Here is a 13,926-nt window from a genome sequence, read left to right on the forward strand (position 1 = left end):
TTACTTTTCATCATCTTTCCTACTATACCAATTGCACATTAAACTCGTGTCAAATCCACACTGCCTAGGTAGAGTTAGACTCGTTCACACATTTCACGTAGTTCACACACTATACACACTTCACACATTTCACACACTGCATACACTACACACATTTCATACACTACACACAATTCACACACTACAAACACTACTCACATTTCATACATTTCAAGCATCCTATTTTTGATTTTTTTATTCGATCTAAACCGACCGAATAAAAAAATTGAAATTTTTTAAAAGTTTAAACTGAATCAAACAGAAAAACTAAACTAAATTTGAAATTTTAGTTTGTGTGAAATGAGTGTAATGTGTGTGTTTCGTGTAAAATTTGTAAGTGTGTGCAATGTGTATATTTTGTGTATAGTTTATGTAGAGTGTTTATTTTGTGTGCAATGTGTGTATTTTGTGTGTATAGTGTGTGTAGTGTGTGAAATTTATGCAGAGTGTGAAGTGCGTATAGTGTGTGTAGAGTGTGAACTATGTGAAATGTGTGTAGTGTGAACTGTGTGCAGTGTGTGAAATGTGTGTAGTGTGTGTAGTGTATGACATGTGTGTAGTGTATGAAAAGTGTGTAGTGTGTGAAATGTGTGAAATGTGTGTAGTGTATAGTGTGTGAAGTGTGTGTGTGTGGATTTTTTAATCATTAAAAATTTTAAAATTTTAATTTTATTATAAAATTGTGATGATATTAAATTTAAATACTCCCCGCGTCTACAAAAAATAAAGCACAATTACCATTTTTGTCGTCCACAAAAAATAGAGCACATTCATTTATGGAAAGATTTCAACAAATAATAACCCTACACATCATTACACAAACACTACTTCTCACTTACCTTTTCCCCTCCTCTCTTACTTTTTTCCCTTCTCTCTTACTTTACCAATTCTACATTAAAACCCGTCTCATGCACAAATTGCTCTATTTTTTGTGGATGGAGGGTGTAGGGGTGAGCAAAAAAACCGAAAATCGAATATGAGAACTGAACCAAACCGAAATTTTGAAATTCGGTTCGGTTTTTTCGGTTTTTCGGTTCGGTTCGGTTTTAAAAATAAAAAAATTTGGTTTTTCAGTTCGGTTCGGTTCGGGCGAAAAAAAAATGGAAAATCCGAATTATATTTTAAATATAATATTATATATATTTATTCTATTAATTTAAATATATTATATCATATACTCCCTCCGTCCCCTATCAGGAGTCACACTTTGACCGAGTACGAGTTTTAAGAAATGTTAAAGAAAAGTTGGTTGAAAAAGTTAGTGGAATGTGGAACCCATTTTTTTATATTGATTTTATAATAAAATGTGAGTGAATTGAGTTAGTGGAATGCGAGACATACTTACTATTTATGGGAAAAATGAAGTGTGACTCTTAATTGGGGACGGACCGAAATGGAAAAGTGTGACTCTTAATCGGGGGACGAAGGGAGTATATAATATATATTTTTAAAATATATTTTATATAGTATGTATTATATATATTCTATTAATTTTATATTATATATTTATATTATATTAGTATATATAAAATAAATAAATTATATATATTGATATATACTCCACATTTTTTTTGGTTTTTCGGTTTTTATTGAAAATTTCAGTTTTTTGGTTTAATTCGGTTTTTTAAGTTCGGTTTTTCGGTTCGGTTCGGTTCGGTTTTGATTTTTAAGGAAATTCGATTTTTCGGTTCGGTTCGATTTGGGCAAAAACGGAACCGAAAAACCGAATGCACACCCCTAGGAGAGAGTATACTATCAAATAATATTTATATAATTTTGTTAACATTTTAAAATAAGAAGAAAGCAAAATGAAATAGAATGATCATTCCTTAGCTAAATGGATGGAATGACTATTCCCATGTGGAATGGAATGGTGATTCCTAAGAAAAAATTTACCAAGCAAATGAATGAAATGAAGGTAAGAATGTCATTCCATACACCCATTTCATTCCATCGTACCAAGTAGGGCATTATACTCTATCAGAGGCTATTGGCCATGATATGACAGATGAAGATTGGTGGATTGTCTACGTACCCATATAGTTGTACTAAACGCACTGATTGAGCTATGAATGCAGAATCTTGCTATTGTTGTTGTATGTCTTAATAATTGATACTTTGTGTAATAGATTTTTTTGCTAATTCGTGCAAGCGATTTATGCTATATGTGTTCACGTGCTGATGTGGAACCTTATGTGATCGAGTCGGTTTAAAATGAGGTTCTGGAGAATGTTAGTAAAAAGATTGTGAATTCATTCGAGTTTTTTTTTAATTGTTATAGAGTTTTGGCTAAAATATTAGATGTGCTACAGCCTACGGGTGAGATGATTGAAGATTGTTGTGGATATTTTTTTTGGTTCTTCGTCAGCACCAAATTCTTATTTGGTCATCAATAACCATCTTTTGTTATGGATTATATCTTTTGTAGTCATGGCATGTTGGGCGTAAAACTTACAAATTATAACTTTTGTTGTTTGTAAATAATGTGTGATTATGTTTCTATATTTTGTTGGTCAATGATATTACGTTATGTGGGCTTTTAAATTTCTTTAAATGACTGAATTATGGTATAAAACTTATTATGTTATATAGTAACTTTTATTGTGACATTCTCTATCCGGTCAGACGTTGGTCGGGTATGTGGTGTTAGAGCATCACAACGGACATGTTCGACGAATATCTTCACGCCGGGGAATCAATTGGGCGGGAGTGATGCACTATTTATTAGCACTAAAAATACCTGCAAGTTTACAGGATAGATCTAGTATAGCTAAGGGTCAGTACCGGGATATCGAACACAGGGAATAGGATTGCAACTGGCTAGCATATACTAAGCGTCATATACTATTTAGAGACACGAAGATTTTGGTTTTGGTTTTACAAACTAGGCATAAAATATAAACAAATAAAAGAAAGTATAAAAACGAAATAATACATGCAAGCTAAAGAATGTAAAGTTTTAGGATGCAACTACTACGACCTAGTGATGATTAATCTCACATAACCTTTACCTTTATGTGTCTCTAGGATTATTAGGAAAGTCGCGATTCTAGGATAAACCCTCTCCGGGTGCACCTACCCAGTAGATTAGACTCTAACTATAAAGGTCTCCTTCTAATCGATTAGATTCTAACTCCTTAAGTTCCTAAGACTCAAGTCCTCACAAAGGGTCCCCTCTCGAGTGCAGATAAACCTATGTGTTGTACTCGTTCCTTTTACCACGTAAAACTAGCCATCTCTCGATTATTCTAGTTAAACGGACATAGTTCTAAAGTTGGCCAGACAAAAGAACAATAAAAGCACAAGAAAAAGCAAAACAATCACAAGAGCTAGGAAAATATTCAATTCAATAAATCAAAACATGTTCATAATAGTTTCTCCAAAAAATCTACAAAAAATGTTTAACTACTCATATACAAGTAGTAAACACAATAAAAGTACTAGACATGAAAAAAATCGATAAAACCCAAGGTCGAATCTTCAATCTTCAGTCTTCTCTTGTCTGGATCTGCAGAGCTACGCTTCAATGGAAGATGGATGAATTATCTGTGGAAGATGGAATGGAAGAATGTGTAGAGGGGGGAGGATTGGAGGTTCTGAGATGGTTTGAAGAAGGTGTAGAGATGAAGAATGATTGGAGGCTCCGAGATGAAGAATGATGAATTAGATTAAGAGGTTGTTAGGTATTGATCAGCCGAAGGCTTGATATAATTTAAATTGTACCTCTTTTAGTTATTTCCTTTGTAACTTTAAAAAAAATTTAAGTAATGTATGTTCTGCATCTACTTTAATATTTCTTATTGCTATTTTTAATATGCGAAAACAAAAAAATAAATAAAAAATAAATGAAAAAACTAAATGGAAATTGATAAGGCAGAGGCAGTCTGTAACAGGATCATCCAGACTATGAAAAGCTAATGTGACAATTACAGTCCGCCCAAGTCTGGATTAGCAATTGGGGATGCTAGTAGGGCCGTTTGATTCCCGGAAAATCAATAGAATAAGATAAAAAAAAAACATGAATTTCATATCACCTGACTATTGATATATTTAGCATTCCAAGTCAATAATATTGATATTCTGTTTAGCATTTCTATTAAAAGCTATGATAATCATATACTATAAATGTTGAATAATTAACTTACTTTTTCATGAAAAATAGTTTTATTACTTTCTCTATCTGGAAAACATACAAGATTATCTATTAAAATTAGTTTCCACCTAAAATTTGATAATAGTTTTTTGTTTTTTGATTTGTTAATTTATAAAAACTACGCCGTCCACCATTAATAAGATTATTTCTAATATATGGAAGCTAGTATGCCAATTTTTATTATATTTTTTTCTAAGATTAGGACAGGAAATAATCTAAAAAGTTATTCGATTATTGAAAGTCAATTTAATAATATTGCGTGCTTATTTAATTTGGTGTATATATATAATTAATGACAGTTAAAGAATATCGGTAGCGCGTAAGATGTCCGCGTTGATTTGTTTTTTACACATGACTTCGCTTTCCCAAATTGATAGCAAATTGGAGAGGTTTGAGAGAGAGAGAGAGAGGGTGAATTGAATTGAATCAGAGAGAGTGAGGAAACTGGTTCAAACCGTGCCGACATTTGCCTCAGAGAAGGGTAGAATCGTAAATGGCTCCTCCACGCAAGCCTCGACGGTTATCGACTTCCGGCCGGTCGTCGCTGATCGACTCCATCCGCGGATTCACGCTCTCCGGCGTGCGTGTCAACAAGGAGGACCTCCAGAACAAAATCACCTTCCCGGAGTATCTCCGCCGCGCGATGACGGAGGCGATCCGCGCCAAGGACGCCGACGCCGCTTCCGCCGTCCAGCTCTTCGACCAAGGCCAAGGCCAGCAGCCCGCGGAATGGCCGCTTGTGGTGTTCATCAATTCCAAGAGCGGCGGCCGCCACGGCCCCAAACTCAAGGCCCGCCTACAGGAACTGATGGGCGAAGAACAGGTCAATATTTCACTGCACTTTCGTAACTGCGCGCGTGAGAACAGTTAATATCTGGAGCAGATACGCTCGATTTTATTATAATTAATTCCTTTTTTTATTATAATTATAATTATAATTATAATTCTATGTTTAGTTTGATTTTGTGTGAATGCATTTTTCATTTTCTTCTTCCAGATTTGTAGATGTCCTATTTTAAGAACGTCATCTTCTCCATCCTCCTTTTTTTTTCTATTTTAATTTGTTATTTGTCGGTTCTTCAAAGAGAAGCTTTTTACAATGCAATAAACCAATTTTCGTATTTATGATTTGTTGGAGCAACTAAATTGTCTTAATCATGCTACGATTTCACATCAGGAAATGCGACTAATGAAATTTGGATATGTTTTTTACATATTCCTTTTCTTTTTTCACTTCACAATTTAAATCCAAAACTCCAACCGACGTTTTTATTTCAGAAATAGGAAAAGCAACAAATTTCTCCTATAAAAATATGCAATCTTTGAGTTTCTGGTCTGGCATAAATTGCTTCCGAGTTTTGCGAAGAGTACTGCTATAGTTGTTCTATTTTAGTAATTGCTTGTGAGATTTCCTGCAAAGGTTCATCTGAGGACTTGAAGAAAAGGTCGACACTATTCTAGCCATGTTTTCTGTGAATTCATTTTTTAGGCTATGCATTATCTTTCAATGTTCTTAACTTCTTATCAAATATATGTCAGATCTAACTAGAAAAGTAGCATCTTTTGGATAGCGGTGCTCTGTTGTAGGAATATAAGAACTATTGATTACTGAGTTTGTACGCTCAATCTAAACTTTAGTAAATATCGTGGTAATTATGCATTTTGCATTGGTGTTGAAATTGATAGCTGCAATTAACTCTTGCCTCTTAACTTCAGTTTTCTCATATAGTAATATTTTTCCTTTAAATGCTGATAAACTTGTTTATATCCATTGAATGTAGGCTATCTGCTTAATATGGGTAGCTTTTAGTATTAAGATTTAGGTTTGGCTACAATTGCTTTTTATTATTATTCTATGCTGAATTGCATATAAGATATATTTACTGTGAAGGTTGCTTTCTAAATTGCTTACAAGCATTTATTTAAGTGCCACAGTCACAGCATCTCATCCATAATCCCTTATGCTGGTGGATATGACAACTTGATTTCAAATACACTTAAATGGTGTTGTAGACAAAAATTCAATCAACAATTAAAATTTGAATTGGCACCATATCAACATTGTTATAGTATCCCATTCAACTAAAACATTGTTACAGTTATCATATGGCAGCACAGGGTAGTTAATTTTCTTTCAATCAACAGTAAAAATTTGAATAGTTACCTTATCTATAGTATCCCCTTCAACAAAAACATTGTCTCATTATCATATGTCAAGCATAGTAAATTGGCAGAATAGTTAATTTCTCTGCCAAGTTTTTAGTTGGTACTCATCCTATTTAAAATAGAGCAACTTATTGTCCAATTCTACTTCTCAATGCTTTTTGTTCCTGTTAAATCCCATCAGGTTTTTGACCTTTCAGAGGTGAAGCCTCATGAGTTTGTTCAGTATGGATTGTCTTGCCTGGAGAATTTTGCTAATCTTGGAGACAATTGCGCAAAAGCAACCCGTGAGAAACTTAAGATTGTGGTATGAATGTTTTGCTAACTTTCCATGCTTCAAATTACTGCTCATCATTCCTCAGATATCAATGATCATCACAAATATAAGACCTTGATATATACAGGTAGCAGGAGGTGATGGCACTGTTGGCTGGGTTCTTGGATGCCTTGGGGAGCTCAACAGACAGGGCAGGCTTCCTATTCCACCAACTGGAGTTATTCCACTTGGTACTGGAAATGACTTATCAAGGAGTTTTGGTTGGGTATGCTTTTATATGTGTCCATGTTCACATTTCGTTTCTACCAAGCTAGTCTCCTACAAGTCCTTATAAATCTTTAAAATTTTATTTTGCAGGGAGGCTCATTCCCTTTTAATTGGAAATCATCTGTTAAAAGAACTCTTGAAAAGGTCGCCCATGGTCCTATTGCTCGTCTTGACAGGTGTTCTCTTAGTTTGTTAACTTTAATGATCTTTCATATCATGGGGGTGGCGCTTATATGGTGGAGTTGATGCTTTAAATGTTTGTATGTTGTGTGCCTGCGCTCCTTTGACTGGCATAGATTTAGTCAAGAGAGCGATTGATTGAGTAGGTCACAGTTAGAGAAAGCAAAAAGGCTTTACTTATCGATTCTATATCGGTAGTTATGTGATTATCTATTTATTTGTTGGTTGGTCTAAGGAAACTTGAAGTCATGGGATATGGATATTTGAGCAATCTCTGAAGAAATGCAAATTGTAAAAAAATAAATAAATAAATTCAAATGCAAAGGGGAATTACATAATCCAGGAAACTGGGATGTAAAATAAAGCACTGCCACATCATAGTTGGCGGTGATGTATATTTAATGAAAATAATCAACAAGATGCTATTCATTTGGTACTTAATAAGGATTTTGATGTCAATAAGGATTATCTGTACACTTACATTTGAGGACGTGGAGTTTTGATCTCTCGAAGAAAAGGTTTATTAGCATCTCAAAAATCTCTTTAATGTGCCAGCCCCAGCAGTTGTAACATTTTTTCTGCAAAAAGAAGATTGATAAAACACATAAGTAATTAATACTTTGACACTGGCAGGATCTATTTATCTCTTGTAGATTTTGATGTTCTTTTCTTCTTATTAATGACATGCACCTTAATGTGCAGTTGGCAGGTCTTAATATCAATGCCAGCTGGGGAAAAATTGGAGCTACCTTATTCTCTGAAGGAAGCAGAAGAAACACCTCTTGATCAGGTTAGTGGCTGACTACTCTTTACTTCTAATCAGGAGTATCTGTTCAGTTTTACTCAATCAGTGGGGCTTATAAATATTTACTCGTGCCACTTTCTTTGGATTTGTCATTGCTTAATTATTGCTTGCTAATCTTGCAAGTGTGACTGTTAATAGCCAACCTGTTCCTCAAATTTGGTAAACTATTCACATAACTGATGTAGATAATGTTCTTAAACTATTCACATTTTAGTTTTAATGCATCATTCCTGTGGGGAATATTCATTGCTAGACTTGTCACATACTCACATGTACTTTTTTTCTTGTTTATGGATCTGTTTCCATGATATCTTTAATCTAAATTATATTTTGATTATGCAGGAACTGGAAGTTGAAGGGGAGCTTCCAGAGAAGGTTTCTTGCTATCAAGGAGTATTTTATAATTATTTCAGCATAGGTTTGTATTTGAATGCTAAACTTTCTCTTTAATATGTTTTTTACTGTCACTCTGACAAAATACTACATGTGTTATGAAGGTATGGATGCCCAAGTTGCATATGGTTTCCACCATTTACGCAATGAAAAACCTTACCTTGCTCAAGGTCCTATTTCAAATAAGGTAAGATCATTCTTTCATTTCCTAACACTGGTTTTGATCCATGGGATGCATGAAATTCTGATATAATGATCCAACATCAAGATTAGGGGTGTCAATCCAGCCGAAACCCGTGGTCAACATGAATGACGCCCGATAAAATTATAGGGTCAAGGCTATAAAATTGTGACTCAAATATGAAATCGGGTTATTCGGGTAAGCCCTAATGGGTTGACGAGTTACTTGGGCTAACCCGGTCAGGTTACAGGTCAGCTTGTTGGGCTGCATATTTTAGTTAAAAAATTTGGATTTGGATTTTGCTTATATTATACTCCCTCCGTCCCGCTTTAGGAGTTCCGGTTGATCAATTTTGGGCGTCCCGCTTTAGGAGTCCCGGTTGAGATAAATTAATAAAAAATGCCTACAAAGTGTTAAAAGTGGGTCCCAACATCCACTACAACTAATAAAAAAGTGTTAAAAGTAGGTCCCAACATCCACTATAACATTTATTTATTGGACACTCAATTAAAAGTGAGTCTCAACATCCACTACAATATTTATTTATTACACATTCAAACACTTTTTTCTTAAAACATGTGCCCGACTCAACCGGGACTCCTAAAGCTGGACGGATGGAGTTTGCTGCAGCCTACATATTATAGTTTCCCTTATCCAAAGGGTTAGGGTTGAAAATTTATAGCCCGAAAAATTTGCCACCCGAATAGCCCGCCCGCGTCCAAATAGCCCGACAACGCGAGCGGGTTGGCCCGATTGACATATCTAATCAAGATCCTTGGTTTTCAATTGAATGCTTTCATTTCCTTACATATTCTCTTTTTAACATTTATAATTTGCTCCCTGTCAAAAGTATTTGAATTCAATATAATCTACTATGCTGTGATGCTTATGAGCTGTGAATGCTAAGTGCACATAATTTGCTCTTAATAAAAAAATATTTTCTGTCAACCAATATATGCACTCACAATCATCTATTTCCAAATTATTAATAAAAAGCACAAACTATAGAAATTATGCATGGTTTAATGCTAATAGTACATAATTTGTTTTAATAAAAAATAATTTTCTGTTTCATTAAACCATGCATAATTTCTATAGTTCTTGATTTTTGCACTTATTAAATAATCTGGAACTAGATGATTGTGAATGCATATATCTCATTATTTTTAGTTCATAAATTACATGGAATAAACACCAATCAACCACCACTATTAGTTTAGCACCCAAGGCTAAAATCCATATATATGGTGCTACATCCGCTGCTTAATACAATTTTCCATGATTTCTTTTTGCAAAGATTATATCTTACTTTCATAATTCTTAATTGTGCATCCCTAATGCAGATGATATACTCTGGATACAGTTGCCAACAAGGATGGTTCTGCACACCATGCAGCAGTTATCCAGGTTTAAGGTTGGTTTTGTGTGACTTTCTTGTAATTGACCATTAAACATTACTTCTTAGAGTCCCTCTTTGAATTGTATCGACCATGCCTAACCAGCTAACTACATGATTGTCAGTCTTGTACAAGGTGGTTCTTTATTGAAATGTCAGCTCTTTATCAGCATTGGTTTTCGTTGCATGAACAACTTTATTATAATATGTTTACAAGTTAGCTTCTGGCTTACTTTTTTGAGTAACCTTCACGTTGTTTAGAATCTTTCAATAATAAGTGTGTCATTATTCAATATGCTTTTCACATTATTGCCCAGGTCTTTGAAGAACATCTTGAGGATTCACATAAAGAAGGTGAATCATTTGAAATGGGAGCAAATCCCAGTCCCATCAAGGTTGGTCTTATCTTTGGTACTTCAAACAAATTAAGTTGGATAATCTTGATAAGAGTTTCCTATGCCATTTTATAATTATTTTGCTCTAGATATGATTAGGTTAGATTATGCCATAACTAACCGAACTCTGATGGATCTTCCAGCGTGAGATCTATTGTTGTTCTTAATCTTCCTAGCTATGGAAGTGGAAGAAATCCATGGGGCAAGCTAAAGCCAGATTATCTAGAGAAGGTACTTAAATAATCCACATCTTATAACTTCAGCTGTATATGGAAATACCATTATTCATTTCTATTTTGTGTTCAAGAAAAGTACATATCATGGCTTGCTTGAGTGCAGGATTAATTTTATATTCACAAATTTTTCTAGAAATGTGTTTTCTACAGTAACCCAAGCCCGGTTGTTGATATTTACCTTCAAATCATTACTATTCTTGAACAGATGCATTCTTATTTCTCTCTTCTTTACTGAGGTTTTAAATTTATTTATTTTTCGCCCTACAGCCAGCTTTCAATGGCGCCTCATGGTTTCATTCTTCACATTACAAACGGAAATAATTTTTGGGCCACGTTTTAGGGGGCGCATTTCATCCTATTAAATGTCACACTACTCCTTGAAACCTTCACTGTCAAATGTAAATTTTAAAATAGCTAAGACATTAAGTAGACAGTGAAACTAAAAAAGAACATTTATTTGGAGATTGCGGTAAGCGGTTGCACAACAACAGTGGATAGGGAAAGAGCCCCCTCCTCTCCTGGTTTATTGGGAGGTTAAGGCCTAGTTAGTTTTATATAATACATATTCTGGTGGCTTCTGCATCTCTTCTCAACTGATTCCTAGAAATTTCTCTATTGAGAATGTAGGAATTCTATTTTATAACTGGTCCTAATTATTTTCCCCTTAACCTTTATTTGACCAATTTTATTTGATCACTTGAGAAGGATTTTATGGGTTACAAGATGGTGAATCTTTTATTCATTTTTTTCTCATTTTTCTTCCTCCTTTTTTGTTTTGCCAGAGGGGGTTTGTTCAGGCTCACCCAGATGATGGTTGTTTGGAAATTTTTGGTCTTAAACATGGATGGCATGCTTCGATGGTTATGGCTGAAGTAATATCCGCCAAACACATAGCACAGGTAGTGTACCGTTTCTCCAAGGTTGAATGAAAATAACTAAATATCTTGTTTGTAGGTCAATGAAAATAGAACATTTTTTATACCAGTCATGGAGCCATAGTATGATTGTTTTTCATTTGTTCCACCTCTCAAGCAAATGGGAGTGTTGGGGTGGGGGACCTCACTAGAAGTTTTCTTTTTTCTACCTTCTCCTTTTCCTCTTCATCGAACTTATGCTTGAATTTTTCCATCTCAAAATGTTTCTCAATGCTTGAACTTACATAAGCGCTGGTCTGATCACCAATTTAGTTAGTCTATTCTCGTACTTTACTGCAGTCTTTAGGCCTTCACCTAGAATCATCGATAATTGATGTTGTTGGTTTTGATACTGCTCCAGGCTTCAGATATCCGATTCGAGCTCAGAGGAGGAGAATGGAAGAAGTCTTACCTACAAATGGATGGTGAACCATGGAAACAACCAATGGACAAGGACTTCTCAACGTTTGTGGAAATTAAGAGAGTGTCCAATCAGTCCCTCATGGTCAGGGCAGAATAGGTTCGTGTGAAAAGCTACTTACTACAGCAATAAGTCGCTGTACATACATATTTTAGCTTTGCATTAATACATTCTTTGAGCTGAAGTTTAGTAGACTCCAGAGTGAAATTGAGTAACAATGTTTCTAATTCACAAGCATCGAATCTTAATATAATAGCTTGGTTGTTGCTTCCAGTTTTAGTTTTTTTTTTTTTTTTTGGCTCTCTATACTATTAAGCTTTTGGCAGTGCAACGTTGAACAAAAGAATAATTTGGGCCCTTAAAAGTAGAGAAATTATGTGTATGTTTTTTCAAGATCCTGATATCTAAATGCATCTAAAATAATTTTGTCAATATACAATTATATAGTTCCACAAAATATTTTAAACATGATCAAATAAATGAAACTAAAATCTATTGATTTAATCATGGGATAAACAATCATAATAGTCTATTACTAACTGAAAAACCCAGGTCAAACATGAAGTCGTTTTAAAATATTCCTATTTTTCTTTTTTCATTTTAGTCCATTCTCTCTATATATTTATGAAATAATTTTCATTTTGTAATTTTAATGTTTTTTTTCTCTCTATTACTTTATCAGTTACGCATTTAACCTCGTATCAACATCACTAGGACTATTTTCCTTGGACGATATGATATTAATAGTATGCCCTAAGAAATCGTTTGATAAGTTGGAAAAGCAAAGAAAATATCTTTGACTCTTGGCCCAATGAGAGATTCACTCTTCTATCTCCATGATGTTATTCTCCAAAGAGTAAGTAGTGATCCTAAACATACGACGATTTTATGATTTTGGTCCAAAATAGGGGTGTCGAAACGGGTACCCGCGGGTACCCGCACCCGATTTTGGCCCAAAAGTTAGTCCCGATACCCATCCCGCAGTTAGTCGGGTATTACCCAATACCCGAGTCGGGTATCCCGCACCGACACCGCGGGTACCCGACCCGAAACATAAATTTTTTTTTCAAATTTTTGCTACAGTATCCCTTATGCTTGAGATTTCAGCGAAGCCAACTTGGAATAATAATTACTCCGATAATCATCAAACTAAACAGCCAAGTTTTGTTTAATAAACCACATAAAGATTAGCAAACATTACCGTGGAAGAAGAAAACAACACATTATATTGTTTAATACAACCCAAACCCACATGTCAAAAAACTCATTCTTTATTTGAATCCGTAGAGAAGAGAAAAGACGGAAAAATGATTCGTGATCTTAACCCTAATTAAAAGCTAAAAACTTAAAAAATACATTTTGTAATATATTACTAATAAAAAATTACATTATGATATTTAAGCCAGCCCAGTCAGCAAGTATTAAAATTAAAAATAAAAAATTATAAAATATTAATATACATATCGGGTATTTCGGGACTATCGGGATTACCCGGTCGGGTATCGGGATACCCGATACCTGCAACACCCAAAATAATTATACCCGATCCCGCCCTGTTTCCCGATTCCGTCGGGTATCGGGTCGGATTCGGGATTATCCGTTACCCGCTACCCATTTCGACACCCCTAGTCCAAAACATTATCTTTTGAATTATTGAGTTCCCAACAAATAAAAACGGATCAGATTTGGTCCATTTTTTACAGAACCGTTTATTTTAACAGTCAATGCTAATTAAATGGCATTTGACTAGATTAGTTTAATTAATATATTTAAGAGTATTTTGTACTCCCTCTGTCCTAATAATTTGGGACACTTTGACCCGGCACGAGTTTTAAGAAATTTAATGGAAAGTGAGGTGAAAAAGTTGGTGGGATGTGGACCCTACTTTTAAAGTATTAGTTTTATAATAAAATGTGAGTAAGAATAAGTTAGTGGAATATGGGGTCCACTACCAAAAATGGTAAAAGTAAAATGAGACAAATTATGTGGGACGGTCCGAAATGGAATACTTGGTCGAATTATGGACGGAGGGAGTAAATAATAAATCCAGTTGAACCGCACACTTCATCTTCTTCTTTCATCACCTCCATAACCACCACCACACCA

The 13,926-nt window shown here is 34.6% G+C and overlaps 1 protein-coding gene across 2 annotated transcripts; it reads left to right on the plus strand.

Moving 5' to 3' along the window:
- Positions 1 to 4,521: 4,521 nt before the first annotated feature.
- On the plus strand, positions 4,522 to 12,093 carry LOC125188726 (diacylglycerol kinase 7-like). 2 transcript variants are annotated; one of them, XM_048085744.1, is made up of 12 exons: positions 4,522 to 5,015; positions 6,540 to 6,662; positions 6,760 to 6,897; positions 6,990 to 7,075; positions 7,782 to 7,869; positions 8,227 to 8,302; positions 8,382 to 8,464; positions 9,802 to 9,872; positions 10,172 to 10,249; positions 10,393 to 10,480; positions 11,268 to 11,384; positions 11,761 to 12,093. In XM_048085744.1, exons 1-12 carry the CDS (start codon positions 4,686 to 4,688, stop codon positions 11,917 to 11,919), a joined length of 1,437 nt encoding a protein of 478 aa, XP_047941701.1. In that variant the 5' UTR covers positions 4,522 to 4,685; the 3' UTR covers positions 11,920 to 12,093. The 2 variants fall into 2 exon arrangements, with proteins under 2 accessions (XP_047941701.1, XP_047941702.1); XM_048085745.1 differs by lacking the exon at positions 4,522 to 5,015 and adding an exon at positions 5,626 to 5,637.
- The last annotated feature ends 1,833 nt before the right edge of the window (positions 12,094 to 13,926 follow it).

This window comes from Salvia hispanica, chromosome 5 (genome assembly GCF_023119035.1).
Source record: "Salvia hispanica cultivar TCC Black 2014 chromosome 5, UniMelb_Shisp_WGS_1.0, whole genome shotgun sequence".
Lineage (NCBI taxonomy): Eukaryota > Viridiplantae > Streptophyta > Magnoliopsida > Lamiales > Lamiaceae > Salvia > Salvia hispanica.